The sequence below is a fragment of the Brachyhypopomus gauderio genome, chromosome 2, assembly GCF_052324685.1.
Source record: "Brachyhypopomus gauderio isolate BG-103 chromosome 2, BGAUD_0.2, whole genome shotgun sequence".
NCBI classification, from domain to species: domain Eukaryota; kingdom Metazoa; phylum Chordata; class Actinopteri; order Gymnotiformes; family Hypopomidae; genus Brachyhypopomus; species Brachyhypopomus gauderio.
Genome location: NC_135212.1, coordinates 46,510,943 through 46,528,625, shown reverse-complemented (window position 1 = coordinate 46,528,625; position 17,683 = coordinate 46,510,943). Strand labels below are relative to the sequence as shown.

Genomic DNA, 17,683 nt, shown 5'->3' with positions numbered 1-17,683 from the left:
TTTAATGGGTTAGGGCCCACTGTTTAACAGGCTAGGGCCCTATGTTTAATGGGTTAGGGCCCTCTGTTTAACAGACTAGGGCCCTTTGTTTAATGGGTTAGGGCCCTCTGTTTAACAGGCTAGGGCCCTATGTTTAATGGGTTAGGGCCCTCTGTTTAATGGGTTAGGGCCCTCTGTTTAACAGGCTAGGGCCCTATGTTTAATGGGTTAGGGCCCTCTGATTAACAGGCTAGGGCTCTTTGTTTAATAGGTTAGGGCCCTCTGTTTAATGGGATAGGGCCCTCTGTTTAACAGGCTAGGGCTCTCTGTTTAATTAGGGTGACCAGACGTCCTCTTTTTCCCGGACATGTCCTACTTTTGAGACCTAAAAAATGTCCGGGGGGAATTTCAAAGTCCGGGATTTTGCGAAGGAAGTGTGGGTAGATTGTATGACATTAAAAAGTAGTGGATGAATGACAGGTTATCGGCCATCTGCACTGACGGTTGTATTTTGGTTGACATACATGCCAATCTGACGTCTAGGGTTTGACACACGCTACTATATACACACTATTTCTGTGCCAAAACTAGGGGGCACAAAAACACAATGCGAAAAACATAAACATGCACATTTAAATATTTCGCAAGCGTAAATATTCAACTTGCGAACAAAAATGTGAAAGTCGTGAGCACAGAAAGATGAATTTCGTGCGCGTTTGTGTTTGAACCACTTCATGCATCAGTACAAAAATCCTTGACCACGTAAGTAAAACTTATCATAGGTATTACATGTTAAGTACCAAAACTGTCTATTAAATTATAGACAGTTTTGGGAAATATATATTTGTCTATTAAATTATAACTTATAATTATAAGTTAGATCAACCTAAATTTTTTACTAGGTGGGTAGGTAACTAGTCTGTCTATGGTCATCGTGTTCCGCCATATTCTGAAAAGACTGTACTGTCAGTCACAAAACCAGAAGCCAATAGCATTCACTGAAAGAAACCATGAGATCGCCCCAAAAGTGGGGCCCCTGCCCTAAAGTGCCAAAAACACCCCTTGTCAAAACTCGTGCAAATAAGAGCTGAAGCAAATGTGCTTGTCGCGCGAGCACTGTCATAAAACTGAGAAGGGAAAAACATGAAAAAAGACTTTTGAGCATGCACACAAATGCGCACGAAATTCATCTTTCTGTGCTCACGGCTTTCACATTTACGCTCACGAGTTGAATATTTATGCTTGCAAAATATTTAAATGTGCACGTTTATGTTTTTCACCCTGTGTTTTTGCACCTCCTAATTTTGGCATGGAAATGACTCCAAAGCTAGGGCTCTCTGTTTAACGGGCTAGGGCCCTTTGTTGAGCTCTTGATTCCTTTCTTTCTGGTGCTCCTGTCTTCTAGTAGACTGTCCTAGCAGACAGTGAGCCATGAGGCTGAGCTGTGTGTGTGTGTTAAATGCAGACTGTGCCTACCTATGTGTGTGTGTGTGTGTGTGTGTGTGTGTGTGTGTGTGTGTGTGTGTGTGTGTGTGTGTGTACATGTGTGTATGTGTGCATGTGTGTGCGCGCGCGTGTGTGTGTGTGTGTGCACGTGTGTGTGTGTGTGTGTGTGTGTGTGTGTGTGTGTGTGTGTGTGTGTGCACGTGTGTGTGTGTGTGTGTGTAGGACTGCTCCTGTCCATTTACTCCTTCACCTGCCCCATATTCCTTCTCTTTTTCTCCCCTTCATTATGCTTATCATGTTCATGCAGACACCCCCCCCCCCCACACACACACACACACACACACACACACACACACATATACACACACACACACACACACACACACAGGATGAGAGGCACAGAGAGGGACAGTGAGCGTGTGAGTGTCTGTGACAGGCGTGCTGAGATGCAGCAGGCGAGATAAAGGGAGCATTATGTAGGTGGGGTCTGTGAAACGGGACAGGGCCCCCAACCCCTCCAGCAGCGGCCAGCCAGTGACCAGCCCCATAGACGGAGCCCTTATTAAAGAAACTGCCTAGCCAAGGGTTAACGAGCGAGTAAAGAGTTGGCAACAAACCCTGAAAATGTCGCGACTGAAAGAGGAGACGGAGGGGGTTGAAGAAATGTCCCTTCTCTCCTCAGCTGTCTGGCTGGTCTGTTAAAGGAACAGGAGTGAGCAAGCCAGTGGCATAGATGCATATATGGATGAATGCCATGATTCCACCACAATATGCAATCCTGCCCTGCACACTTACATCACACAATCCCATCATACCCCCCTACATCACACAATCCCATCATACCCCCCTACATCACACAATCCCATCATACCCCCTACATCACACAATCCCATCATACCCCCCTACATCACACAATCCCATCATACCCCCTACATCACACAATCCCATCATACCCCTCCTACATCACACAATCCCATCATACCCCCCCTACATCACACAATCCCATCATACCCTCCTACATCACACAATCCCATCATACCCCCCTACATCACACAATCCCATCATACCCCCTACATCACACAATCCCATCATACCCCCCTACATCACACAATCCCATCATACCCCCTTCATGACACAATCCCATCATACCCCCCCTACATCACACAATCCCATCATACCCCCTTCATCACACAATCCCATCATACCCCCCTACATCACACAATCCCATCATACCCCCTACATCACACAATCCCATCATACCCCCCTACATCACACAATCCCATCATACCCCCTACATCACACAATCCCATCATACCCCCTATATCACACAATCCCATCATACCCCCCTACATCACACAATCCCATCATACCCCCTACATCACACAATCCCCTCATACCCCCTACATCACACAATCCCATCATACCCCCTACATCACACAATCCCATCATACCCCCCCTATATCACACAATCCCATCATACCCCTCTACATCACACAATCCCATCATACCCCCCCCCTACATCACACAATCCCATCATACCCCCTACATCACACAATCCCATCATACCCCCTACATCACACAATCCCATCATACCCCCCCCCTATATCACACAATCCCATCATACCCCTCTACATCACACAATCCCATCATACCCCCTACATCACACAATCCCCTCATACCCCCTACATCACACAATCCCATCATACCCCCTACATCACACAATCCCATCATACCCCCTTCATCACACAATCCCATCATACCCCCCCTATATCACACAATCCCATCATACCCCTCTACATCACACAATCCCATCATACCCCCCCCCTACATCACACAATCCCATCATACCCCCTACATCACACAATCCCATCATACCCCCTACATCACACAATCCCATCATACCCCCTACATCACACAATCCCATCATACCCCCTTCATCACACAATCCCATCATACCCCCCTACATCACACAATCCCATCATACCCCCTACATCACACAATCCCATCATACCCCCCCTATATCACACAATCCCATCATACCCCTCTACATCACACAATCCCATCATACCCCCTTCATCACACAATCCCATCATACCCCCTACATCACACAATCCCATCATACCCCCTACATCACACAATCCCATCATACCCCCTACATCACACAATCCCATCATACCCCCTTCATCACACAATCCCATCATACCCCCCTACATCACACAATCCCATCATACCCCCTACATCACACAATCCCATCATACCCCCTACATCACACAATCCCATCATACCCCCTACATCACACAATCCCATCGTACCCCCTTCATCACACAATCCCATCATACCCCCCTACATCACACAATCCCATCATACCCCCTACATCACACAATCCCATCATACCCCCCCTATATCACACAATCCCATCATACCCCTCTACATCACACAATCCCATCATACCCCCTTCATCACACAATCCCATCATACCCCCTACATCACACAATCCCATCATACCCCCTACATCACACAATCCCATCATACCCCCTACATCACACAATCCCATCATACCCCCCTACATCACACAATCCCATCATACCCCCCCTCTACATCACACAATCCCATCATACCCCCCTACATCACACAATCCCATCATACCCCCTACATCACACAATCCCATCATACCCCCTACATCACACAATCCCATCATACCCCCCTACATCACACAATCCCATCATACCCCCCTACATCACACAATCCCATCATACCCCCTACATCACACAATCCCATCATACCCCTCCTACATCACACAATCCCATCATACCCCCCTACATCACACAATCCCATCATACCCCCCTACATCACACATTCCCATCATACCCCCCCTATATCACACAATCCCATCATACCCCTCTACATCACACAATCCCATCATACCCCCTTCATCACACAATCCCATCATACCCCCTACATCACACAATCCCATCATACCCCCTACATCACACAATCCCATCATACCCCCTACATCACACAATCCCATCATACCCCCTTCATCACACAATCCCATCATACCCCCCTACATCACACAATCCCATCATACCCCCTACATCACACAATCCCATCATACCCCCTACATCACACAATCCCATCATACCCCCTACATCACACAATCCCATCGTACCCCCTTCATCACACAATCCCATCATACCCCCCTACATCACACAATCCCATCATACCCCCTACATCACACAATCCCATCATACCCCCCTATATCACACAATCCCATCATACCCCTCTACATCACACAATCCCATCATACCCCCTTCATCACACAATCCCATCATACCCCCTACATCACACAATCCCATCATACCCCCTACATCACACAATCCCATCATACCCCCTACATCACACAATCCCATCATACCCCCCTACATCACACAATCCCATCATACCCCCCCTCTACATCACACAATCCCATCATACCCCCCTACATCACACAATCCCATCATACCCCCTACATCACACAATCCCATCATACCCCCTACATCACACAATCCCATCATACCCCCCTACATCACACAATCCCATCATACCCCCTACATCACACAATCCCATCATACCCCCTACATCACACAATCCCATCATACCCCTCCTACATCACACAATCCCATCATACCCCCCTACATCACACAATCCCATCATACCCCCCTACATCACACATTCCCATCATACCCTCCTACATCACACAATCCTATCATACCCCTCTACATCACACAATCACATCATACCCCCTACATCACACAATCCCATCATACCCCCTATATCACACAATCCCATCATACCCCCTATATCACACAATCCCTTCATACCCCCTACATCACACAATCCCATCATACCCCCCTACATCACACAATCCCATCATACCCCCCCTCTACATCACACAATCCCATCATACCCCCCTACATCACACAATCCCATCATACCCCCTACATCACACAATCCCATCACACAATCCCATCATACCCCCTACATCACACAATCCCATCATACCCCCTACATCACACAATCCCATCGTACCCCCTACATCACACAATCCCATCGTACCCCCTACATCACACAATCCCATCGTACCCCCCCCTACATCACACAATCCCATCATACCCCCTACATCACACAATCCCATCATACCCCCTACATCACACAATCCCATCATACCCCCCCTACATCACACAATCCCATCATACCCCCCTACATCACACAATCCCATCATACCCCCTTACATCACACAATCCCATCATACCCCCTACATCACACAATCCCTTCATACCCCCTACATCACACAATCCCATCATACCCCCCCTACATCACACAATCTCATCATACCCCCTACATCACACAATCCCATCATACCCCCTACATCACACAATCCCTTCATACCCCCTACATCACACAATCCCATCATACCCCCTACATCACACATTCCCATCATACCCTCCTACATCACACAATCCCATCATACCCCCCTACATCACACAATCCCTTCATACCCCCTACATCACACAATCCCATCATACCCCCTACATCACACAATCCCATCATACCCCCTACATCACACAATCCCATCATACCCCCTACATCACACAATCCCATCATACCCCCCCTACATCACACAATCCCATCATACCCCCTACATCACACAATCCCATCATACCCCCTATATCACACAATCCCATCATACCCCCCTACATCACACAATCCCATCATACCCCCTTCATCACACAATCCCATCATACCCCCCTACATCACACAATCCCATCATACCCCCCTACATCACACATTCCCATCATACCCTCCTACATCACACAATCCCATCATACCCCTCTACATCACACAATCCCATCATACCCCCTACATCACACAATCCCATCATACCCCCTATATCACACAATCCCATCATACCCCCTATATCACACAATCCCTTCATACCCCCTACATCACACAATCCCATCATACCCCCCTACATCACACAATCCCATCATACCCCCCCTCTACATCACACAATCCCATCATACCCCCCTACATCACACAATCCCATCATACCCCCTACATCACACAATCCCATCATACCCCCTACATCACACAATCCCATCATACCCCCTACATCACACAATCCCATCATACCCTCCTGCAACACGCAGTATCACTGAACAACAGATTAACCCTGTTCATTTAATGATGCATTTTCTACTGAAATAAAAATCTATTATATTGTATCAGATTTTTTGTCTGCTACACTACTCTAAAATATTAATGACAGAGTGAGAGAGAGAGACATTGCAACAGAGAGTAAGAAAGAGGTAAACAGGACAGACAGGTGGGAGATAGAGTGATGGAGAGGGAGACAGGGAGAGGCAGAGTGAGAAAGAGAGATAAAGGGAGAGAGGAAGAGACCTGCTGACACATCGGTGGCTCTCAGCTGTGAAGGGTCGATACCTCTAGACTTAAGATGGCCAGCATGTCAAGCGGTATTCTATAGATAAGGTGATGGGTGTGTGTGTGTGTGTGTGTGTGTGGTCTGTATTAGACAGCAGAGAAAAACAGGCTTTGGCTACAACCCCTGGAAAGCAATTTATCTCCTCTCATCTGTGACAAAATTTACTATATACTATTGTGTGTGTGTGTGTGTGTGTGTGTGTGTGTGTGTGTGTGTGTGTGTGTGCAGTTGGCCCTGCATGGGGAGATCATTATGGCGAGATCTGGGCTCCTGGAGGTGACAGGTCACCTTCCTGACACAAATCGCTGTCAACACTGCAAGTGATAATGAGCCCCCAAACATTCCCCAGGCTGCAAAGTGGTTTCCATGTGAACGGAAGTTAAATACGTGCGTTTGTAGACGTGTAGGCGTGCACGTGTGTGTACATGTATGGTGGACGTCACCGTATTAGTGCACAGAAGTGAAGGCAGAGAGAGAGGAGAAGGCGGCGAGCGACTTGGCTTTAGAAGGTCCTGCCTCACCAGAACCCACCAGAACAGAACTCAGCTGACAGCAGCACAAACATCTGCACAAGAGGCCTGAAACCCAACCTGGAGCCTCAACTTCAAGATTGTTGAGTGTCTGTGCTGGCGAAACGACCCTAACCACTCCCTCCCTGCTCCACTCCCTCCCTAACCCCTCCCTCCCTAACCCCTCCTTCCCTAACCCCTCCCTCCCTGCTCCACTCGCTCCCTGCTCCACTCCCTCCCTAACCCCTCCCTCCCTAACCCCTCCTTCCCTAACCACTCCCTCCCTGACCCCTCCCTCCCTAACCCCTCCCTCCCTAACCCCTCCCTCTCTGCTCTCCCGTCCCCAGATCCACTGGCACCCACCATGGCGTCTCCCACCTGCTCTGTGGACGTGTCCCTGCCACCAAGGGAGGAGGGAGACGTGTCGCGAGGCCCCGGGCCCAACGAGGAGAGCACTACGGCCAAGCCCGGCTCGCCCCACTTCATCGGCACCGGCTTCAACGAGAACCTCATCCCCATCTACTGCTCCATCCTGGCAGCCGTGCTGGTGGGCGTGTTGGCCTACGTCATCTTTAAGAGGTGGGGTGGCCATGACGCCGAGCCTTGAGCACAGAAACCAAAGACATTAGTATCTCCACTTATCGCTTCTCTCTCTATGTCGTGTGTGTGTGTGTGTGTGTGTGTGTGTGTGTGTGTGTGTGTGTGTGTGTGTGTGTGTGTGCGCATAACCCAGATGGAACAGCTGCAAGCAAAACAAGCAGGCGGCCAACAATCGGGCAGCGATGGCCAATCAGACTCCGTCTCCGGAGGGCGAGAAGCTCCACAGTGACAGTGGCATCTCCGTGGACAGCCAGAGTCTGCAGGAGCAGCAGCCGCAGGTGCACGCGCCCGAGCAGATCGGTAAGAGCACCCGGGGTCCGGGGTCCTGGGTCCTGAGTCTGGGGTCTGGGGTCCTGGGTCTGGGGTCTGGGGTCCGGGGTCCTGAGTCTGGGGTCTGGGGTCCGGGGTCCAGGGTCCGGCCTGGCCGCTTCGCTGCCTTCACTACGCGTCCTGCCTTCTAGAGACCCAGGTGCAATGGGATTCGTATCATTTGATATGGGATATATCACCACCTTCTCATCTTCATCATTCCAGATGTTTGTGCATCACGATGGTCGCCATCACGACGGTTGCCATTACAGTGTTTGCGGTTCTCAGCCTTGTGATAGCTCCACTATCTGTGTGCTTGGACCATACCTCACAGGTCTGGGGTGAGAGGCGGGGCCAGCAGGGCTCCACCCACTCACCTTCCCATACATTCAGTTCCATCGTGTTCAGTTCCAAAGTTCCAAAGTTTCCAGTTAGCAGACAAGAAGACAATGATTCTTCCTTCAGGGAGGGGATCTGATAGACATTGGGAGTTTAGACAGATTCCACTGCACAGCAATGCATGATGGGTGCTTTCTGGAAAGAATGATTGTACAAGCAAGCAAGAGAAAGAAAGACAGAGAGAGAGAGAGAGAGAGAGAGAGAGAGAGAGAGAGAGAGACAAGAGGCACAAAGATGTAGGGGCAGACTAGACTACTTATACAATACTGACATCTTTCTCTCTCTCTAACACACACGCACACGCGCGCGCGCACACACACACACACACACACACACACACACAGTCTTCCGCTGTCTTGCCAGTATCCATCTGTCTGTTCTTCCTGTTTCTGTTCTGAGTGTTCTATGTCGTGTTCTATTCTTTCCTCCATCCCTCCCTCTCTGTCCCTCTCGTCTTGCCAAGGTAAGGGCCCTAGGGTTTTCACTGCTTCCTGTGTCTCTCCGAGTGCTTCTGCAGCAGCTGCTCTTGAAACACACTCGCACACACTACCTGCTTCCCCATGCCCACCGTGTACCTGCGCTGGTTACAGCAGGGCGTGCTGGAAGGGTCTGATTACACCTTCACACGTGCACTTTCTGGGAACAAACATCAGAAGTCACAAATCAGAAGTCACCTTCTGGGACAGCTGCTATAAACTCTTCCAGACGCTGTAGTGTTGCTGGAGGATGTCCATGTGGTTACATGTGCCTCACCACTGGGGTGGGCGTTCTGCTGGCCCGGCTGTGTTCTGCTGGCCCGGCTGTGTTCTGCTAGGATGAGTGTGTTCTGCTAGGGTGGATGTGCTCTGCTGGGGTGGGTGTGTTTGGACCACTGATGAACCCACTGATGAACAGCTTGAGGATGACAGACACATTGTACACGATGATAGATTAACTTGACTTTAAAGACAGCACACCTACACAATGTTTGTAGCGAATAAATGGTTCTCTGAGACTGAGTGCACATACAAGAATGTACAAGCTTAAGCATCTGTGCACACCCACACCCACACATGCACATGCACATACACACACACACACACACACACACACACACACACACACACACACACACACACATACACACACACACATGCCTCGATAGGCAAATTATTCCTGCTCTCTTGTATGAAATGAAAGAGATATTCCCTCTTAAGTTGACCAGATCTGCAGGGTCATCATTCCAACCCAGTACGGGTCCTGTAGACTGGGACCAGGTCGGGCCCTCTGAGAAGCGGCGGTGCACACACAGGCCATAAACAGCGGCAGCCGATGCCAGATAAGCACTTCTGACTCCTCTGATACACACGTGTATGCACATCATTCATCAGCTATTATTGTCTGAACTTTCACACAAGCTTGGAAAGACCCAGACAACATCAACAGTCATGTGACCCAAGCCACCAAGATCAGCACCAGTATGGTTTACGGTATTGAGACTGGATTCCAGTCTGTCACAGGTTACCGGTGGAAATGCGATACTGGGATGGTGGACACTCAGGCATGTTCTAACGTAAGCTCACATAGAGGTTCGTATTTCTCTTACATTTCTCCATTTGTGAGCATACCATAAATAACTGAGCCTTCATTATTACGTATATGACAGTTTTTTGGCAATCACGGTGTGTGTTTGGACCCAAGCGTTTGGGTCTCTGATTGGCTCGTTAGTATGTGTTTGGACCAAAGCGTTTGGGTGTCTGATTGGCTCGTTAGTGTGTGTTTGGTGAGAAATCCCAGGGTTGCTGCTGTCCCAGGGGCTGCTTGAAATTTGTTTAATGGCTTCTAATTAGCATTGGGCAAAAATGTCTGTTGCTGCTGTAATGGAAGCCATTAAAGCTCAGTCTCACCACATGCAGTGTGTGTGTGTGTGTGTGTGTGTGTGTGTGTGTGTGTGTGTGTGTGTGTGTGTGTGTTTGTGGAGGGTGGGAGTTAGTCATAGTCATACTACTACTGGCAACTCGTTAGAGCACCCAAGGGTGATATGAATATGTTCAGTAAATCTCTAAAATTAGCGCATCCTTTCGCATCTCAACTTGATCTCATAAGTCATGAATCATTCGTCTGACGTGTGGATGAGTTTATTCCACTGGAAGGCGGACACCAGGGCGGCTACATCACGGCCCCTCCTGCAGGTTCCCCATGGAGCTCCACACTCACGTGTCAGTCTGACTCATCCTGCTCTTATTCTCATTTTGGACCGGGGAGGTTTTTTTTCAGATGGATCAGGTCACATGACACTTGTGCTTAGCACCAAGGCCACCAAGGAAAATGGCCGTTCACGTGCACATTCAGCAAAATCAAAATGGGTTGAAAGTGCAGGACGTGGAGAGGAGACAGACCCCAGCTTCGTCTTCCTGCTCCCGTTAACTAGATCAACCCAGGGTGCCCCCCCCCCCCCCCCCCCCTTGGAACCCCCCCCCCCGCCTTTTTGTGGTGCAAGGAATCAGGGGAAGCAGAATGAGTATCACATGGGGGCGGGGGGTGTAGTTTAAAGGGTCTTTAATTTTTTTAAGTGTTCTATCCAGTTCTTTGCTTCTTTGAGCATGACCCGGGCACTAATCCTCATTCCACACACAGAGCCATCATCCAGAAACCCAACAAGACTCTCTGTCTTTCTCCCCCCCTCCCCATCCCTCCCCACCCCTCTCTTTCTCTCCCTATATCTCCTTCCATCTCTCCCTCTATCCCCCCTCTCCCCATCTCCCTTTCTCTCACCTTTCTCCTCCTCTTTATATTTCTTCATTCCTGTTTGTTGTCCTCTGAACCTCATTCCTCCGAGCTCATTTTCAGCATCATTCGGTCATCCATCATTCCCTCCATCTCTCCCTCCGTCTCTCTACAGGGACCTGGGGCTATGCCTCTCTCTCTCTCCCTCTCTCTCTCATTTCTTTATGCTGCTTTACAAATTCACTTTTGTTTTGCTCCAGGATTAACTGCACTGAATCTGTGTGTGTGCTACGGGTGAAACCAGCCCCAGGGCACTACAATCATACTGAACTACTCGCTTATCTGAAAACTTTTCCTCCTCGACAGGGTGAACCACTATGTTCTCATCAGCAGGGTATATGCAGGTTAAACTGTCGTGTTCTCCTACAAAGAGACCTAACGATCCAAGCTGCACAGTCTTATGGTGGGTTAACACATCGTTATGGCCCTGCGGGCGGCACAGAGAGACCCCTGTGGTGTCCCAGAGTGGCAGGGTGAGGGGGGCGATGGCAGACCCAGCCCGCGGTTGTGAGATACAGCACGGTGCTCTGGTACCGAGGCCCCGACGCGGGCCGGCAGACATCCAGACACAAAAACGGGACGTACGCAAATCAAAGGCTGCTCTCTGCATTCCGGAACCGTTTCCATGGCTCCCCACAATTGACAACAGATTGAGGGGTTAGTGGGAAAATGGGGCGCTTGTGTGTCACACTGAATGTAGTAATGATTGCAGTTAAACTGTTGGGGAAGGGGAGCCAGTGGGGGGGGGGGGTCGTGGGAGGTTTGAGCTCAAGTTAGCCCCCATTAGGTGAGAGGAGGTGAACGTTAAAATGCTAAGCTTAAAATAAGAGTTTGAGCCCTTGGTAATGTGTCTTATCTCTTGAGACTCATTAGAAATCTGTGTTTCTATGCAGGAATTGTGAAATTCTTCTTAAACACTTCAAGACTAAGACTTCAAACTGCATTCACTAGACAGCATGTCTGAGCTTTCTAATGATGGGAAAAGGGGGATTAAACAGAAAACAGGCCAAGCTGGCTAAAGCTTTAATGCTGATGAACAATGTAAACTGCTAACTCTCCCTTTCTCTCCCTCTCTCCCTCTATTTCTCCCTTCCATTCTCCACTCTCCCTCCCTCTCTCTCTCTCTCTCCCTTCCTCTCTCCCTCTCTCATTTTTCTCTCTCTCTCTGACCCCTATCTCTCCCTTTCCTTCTACCTCTCTCTATCTCTCTCTCTCTAGTGGTGAGGGTGGACGGGGGGGCTCAGTCTGACCCTCCCCCCCCACAGCCATGAGGAGCAGGGGGAGGAAGTGACATCGTGCAGAGGAGGAAGGAGCGAGGGAGCAGGAAGTGTGAGGAGGAGAGTGGAGCGCTGCCCAGCTGCATGAGGAGGGGGGGGGGGGGGGGTAGTCGTGGGACCAGCCCTGGGTTCTGAGCATGCCCAGTATGGACCTCACCCAGCTGACTTAACCGGGCTTACACGACTACAACCACCCGACGCTGGGAGTATAAACGCCACCACCATTAACAGCGCGCTTCAAGGTCGCTGCCCCGCAAAGACGGAGCCCAGTCCAGATCACACTAGCGGCTGCTGTCCTTGGCGGTTTTCTGATCTGAATCGGGTTTCACGCAGCAGCTCCAGATGCACTTTCACGTGACCTCAACTTCCGTGACATTGGAAATGAAAAGACATCAAGCAAATACAGTTTATAGTTTATCCAGAAACACAAACTGATTCCAAATGGCCTTATAGCATTCCATACTGTCCATTCTAACACATATATAAACTATATGTTCATTGTTTTCTGGTAACAAAAGTATCTACCAAATAATCAACCCAATAATGAACCCAAACTAAATGAATATTTGGGGAGGGGGGAGGGGCTTGGGCGGACTGATGGCCACGCCTTCCTGCTCCTGTCCGTGGGGTTTTTGTCCAATCCCGTGGTAATGGCCGTGGCTCTGTGGTCGGAGGCGGAGCTCTGGCCCAGTGTGTATTTTGTGCCAATGTTATGAACGAACAATTAGGCCGTCCTAATGCAGCGGGCCGTTGTTATGGACATTTCTCGTCTCACAAAAAACACCACTGAGGTGTTGGTCAGATTCCTCTAATCTGAGTGGATTATGGCGTTTGGGAAATTTTCCGATGCCCCCCTTTAGGAGCAGGTCTGTGGGCAGCACTGTTTTCACCCCGTAATGGTCAGCTATGAGGAGGCACTGATCCCTGGTCAGCAGGTGTAGTAGTGGACAGCTCTAGGTGACATTACTGATCATTTGACCTTCGTAATGTCTCAGCTTTGTGCTTAGCACTCCCGCCCTCTTCTGCCCGCTCTCTGCAAATATCACACACACACACACACACACACACACACACAAACGCAGAACGCATCATGTTCCCTGTTCTTTCCCCTCAAGCCCCACCCAGGTCTCAGTTTCAGTGCATGCTTGTGGCCTCCACCCGGTCCACCTGCTCCACCCGCTGTGTCCAGCAGGGTGCTGCTGTCTCGCTGCTCAGCCAAGCCATATGCAGCACACCCATCAATACACACACACACACACACACACACACACACACACACACACACACACACACACACACACATCACCACTGAGAGGCCCACTACTCAGCACCCAGTGATTCATCTTGTTGATTTCCATCATTCTTCCTTGTACCACTCTCTCACCCTGCCTGTCTCGTGTTCATCTCGCCGCCACGCGTGTCTCTTTCACCACGCCGAGCGTGTCCGCCGTGCCCGGTGAATCATCCAGGCCGTGTCTGTCAGCGGGGCTGCCTGTGGCCTGTTAGAAGATCTCGTGAGTGTCGGTGCGCAGTAGGGGTGGCCGTGGTTCACCTAAGGAGCGTGAAATGCTGAGTCACAGTACTGGTGGGCAGTGACGCCGTCAAAAAGAATGTGGAGAGCTGATGAAGTCCAGCCAGTGCAGTTTAGTGTGAGTGCGAACACAACCGACACCACAACAGAACAACCAGATCCAACTAAACTCACCTGCTGTTCCTCTGGACTATATCCGTCCTTCATTAAGCTAATGAATGAAATCATGGGACTGAGTAGAGACACACACACACACACACACGTTGCAACTGATACAGAAATACATCCCTCCCTAGAGAGGCTTATCAAGTATAAACAAAGCCTTAGTGGCACGTGTGCACATGCGGTCTCAATTTTTGATGTGCCTGCTGAACTGCTTTGTAGTGAATATGGGAGGCATTAGTGGAGCACTTCTGGTAGCGATCACCCCAGGCCAGGAGCTTCACCTCCCCCACCGTACGTTCGCTCTCCTGGGGCTCCATTCTGACCTGCCGCTCCTGGTCTGGAGCTCAGCTCCACGACCTCGGAGGGGCCTGGAGTCTAGCACAACCCTCTCAGAGTCAAGAGAGAATCACCAGTATTCAGACTGCACCCAAACTGCCAGAGCATTAATCACACGTTATTAATCACACGTTATTAATCACACGTTTTTAATCACACGTTACGTAACAACCACATCACTGCTTGCTTCTTTGGTTCCTCTACTCAAGCTTATCCCAACATGTACATAAGCTACACTGAATATCTGCATACTGAAACCGCTGTATATTTGCTTAACTGCACACGTGGGCTCGGACTAGCCGGAAAACATCGGCGTGAACCCAGCTGATCCCAGTCCCGCGGCCGCAAGCAGGCAGCCCTGCACGGCTGTCTCGGACCTGGGCCTGGCTGCAGGTCTGTGTTGCAGCTTCTCCCTGTGTCTGGCCGAGCAACAGGACGCGCTCTTCTAAACCCCTCTCCCCTCTTAGGGGTGCGTTCCGCTAGATCTGAACCTGGCACATGCCATTGGCCCCCCGAAAGCCAGCTGGTGTGTTTTGCGTTTAAGGCGTTTCACAGCTCCCTCACCCACCGTGGGGCTCTCCAGACAGCGTTTGTTGTCGAGGCGGCCTGCTCGCGAGCGTTTAACGGGATGAGGAAGACCGATGAGTTCGTTTGCCTGCTCCTGTATTCTTCTTCCTCCCACGTAGCTCTTTCTCTACGGCTTACCGTCTGCTGCGGAAGGACGGCCGTCTCCTTCGTGTGAACAGTGGAACGAACGCGGAGCGGGAATCCCAGTGAGGACTGCTGCTGTGAATGATGACGGCTCCACCCGCTCCACCCGCTGGGTGTGCTGCAGCTGCAGCTGGAGGTGTGGCTTCAGTTATCATACCTTTCCAGGGAACCGATTTATTTTCCTATCGTGACGAAAGGAGAGAGAGTGAGAAAAAGAGAGAGAGAGAGAGAGAGAGACCCACTGGCACACACATGCTTATGCCCTTCAAGTATGTCCTTATATGATCATGACAATACAGTGAAGGGAAGCTCAGAGAGGACCACTTACATGGGCAGAGTTTCTTCTCCAAGCTGTGCCAAAGACTCTAACACACGTCTGCTGACAGCGTCCCATCAGCCACTGCTGCCGTGCAGCCCCGCATCCGCACGGGGCCCAGGCGAGCGTGGAAGACACCGACCCCCATATTCAGATGCAAAATGTCTTACGCTAACTCTCTTCTATCTTGTCTTCAGTTCGATTTGTTTTTACTCATTCCTTCTTTTATAGACAACATTGTTTTGTTTAATAGACTTATCTTTTGAGAGCAGTATTTTATAAAAACAGTTTAATTTTGTAGAACTTAAATAGATTGCATTAGTGCACTCAAAGAGAGTGTCCAGCACCACAAAGTGCCTGTGGACTACGTCAGGTGTCTTTGAGCTATGTTCACAAAGCTCCATTCTCAGCTGCTTTATCTGGGTTATCATTTGCTTGATGTCTGTGTAAATATATATGCAGCTTTATTTGTTGTTTTCTTAATTCTTTAGTCAAGAGTTTATTATAGGACATTACGTCGTTATCCAGGTAAACCACATCCAGGTTAAAGTTGATCCAGTGTTCTAGGTTTGACAGAGGTGTACTTAAGCATTCATATGGACATGTTACTGTAGACTGTACGTAGGCCCTGGCAGGGCGTAAGAAGCAGAAACACAAATCTACCGTTCTATAATTCTATCTACTGTTTCTTTCTCATCACACTATGCCATACTATGCATTGATTAATGATACAAATCTAACACAAAGAGATATCTTTTTGTCATGGTTATCACATACGAAATAAGCATGGTAGTATCTGAAGAAGGGAGGAGTTTAGCAGACCACGCCGACGGACAGATCCGTTCACTCCCTGCCTTCAGATGGATAAGGAGTCTCCTTTAGGAGGCCACATGCTTAAATGAAGACCTCCGGGGGTGGGCGGGTCTCCATGGGGACCCTCCTTCCCCACCCCCTGCTCCTCCAATAGGGATGAGTGCTGCCTGTTCTTAGCCCATACTGTACAATGCATTGTGTAAATGTTACAGATTTCCTAAAGTTGTAATGACAATACACTCATGTAAATGACAAATGAAACGAATACTCTAATAGAATAAAACCAAATATGATCCACTTGTCTCCTCTTTTTCTTATATATAAAACACTCCGTTTTATATACATTCAGGCTCTATATCAGTGTAAAAGAGGTATACACATGACTTACCTAGCCCCAACTCCACACACACACACACACACACACACACGAAGAAGGGAGCAATTGTGATGTACTGAAGATACAGATGTGAGCACATTTGCTTGCACTGATTAAATGAACTCTTGTCTGAATCCCATTTCTCTGGAACACTTGTGAACAGAAACTTCAAATGTCTCCGGTAACTGGCCATCAGCGCAGCACAGCAGGTGTGAGGAGCTTTGGCTCAAATCACTTTCAAATCAGTGATGATGGTGTCAGGGGTGTAGAATTAGCATACAAACCCCCAGTCGAACGCACACAGCACCAGGCATGGTCCCCACCCATGTGAAGAGCCAATCTACGCACTTGGGTGATGCACTCCCTCAGTTGCTCTTTTATAATGGGTTTGCATAGCATTTCTGATGAGTTAATTCCTGGGTTAATTCTAAATTGTTGAATTTCTCGTGTTCTAACTGCGTCTTGGTACATTTACCTGTGTACTTAAGTGTCTTGCAGCATAACTCAACATTTGTGCTTGATTTCACAATTACCCTGACATTCTCCTGGTACAACCCAGAATTCATAGGTCCATCAATAATGGCAAAAGCATCCTGGAAATGAGAGGCAGTAAAGTCCCAAACCATAATACTGCCCCCTCCACCCATGCTCAACATATGGAACAA

At 49.2% G+C, this 17,683-nt stretch overlaps 1 protein-coding gene across 1 annotated transcript in view; it reads left to right on the top strand.

Moving 5' to 3' along the window:
* ngfra (nerve growth factor receptor a (TNFR superfamily, member 16)) overlaps positions 1–16,942 on the top strand; it is a 39,000-nt gene extending 22,058 nt beyond the window's left edge. The window contains exons 4-6 of the mRNA XM_076997011.1: positions 7,767–7,998; positions 8,153–8,319; positions 12,712–16,942. Of these exons, the coding sequence (XP_076853126.1) occupies positions 7,767–7,998; positions 8,153–8,319; positions 12,712–12,764 (452 nt within the window). The 3' untranslated portion in view covers positions 12,765–16,942. The remainder of the gene's footprint in view (positions 1–7,766; positions 7,999–8,152; positions 8,320–12,711) is intronic.
* The last annotated feature ends 741 nt before the right edge of the window (positions 16,943–17,683 follow it).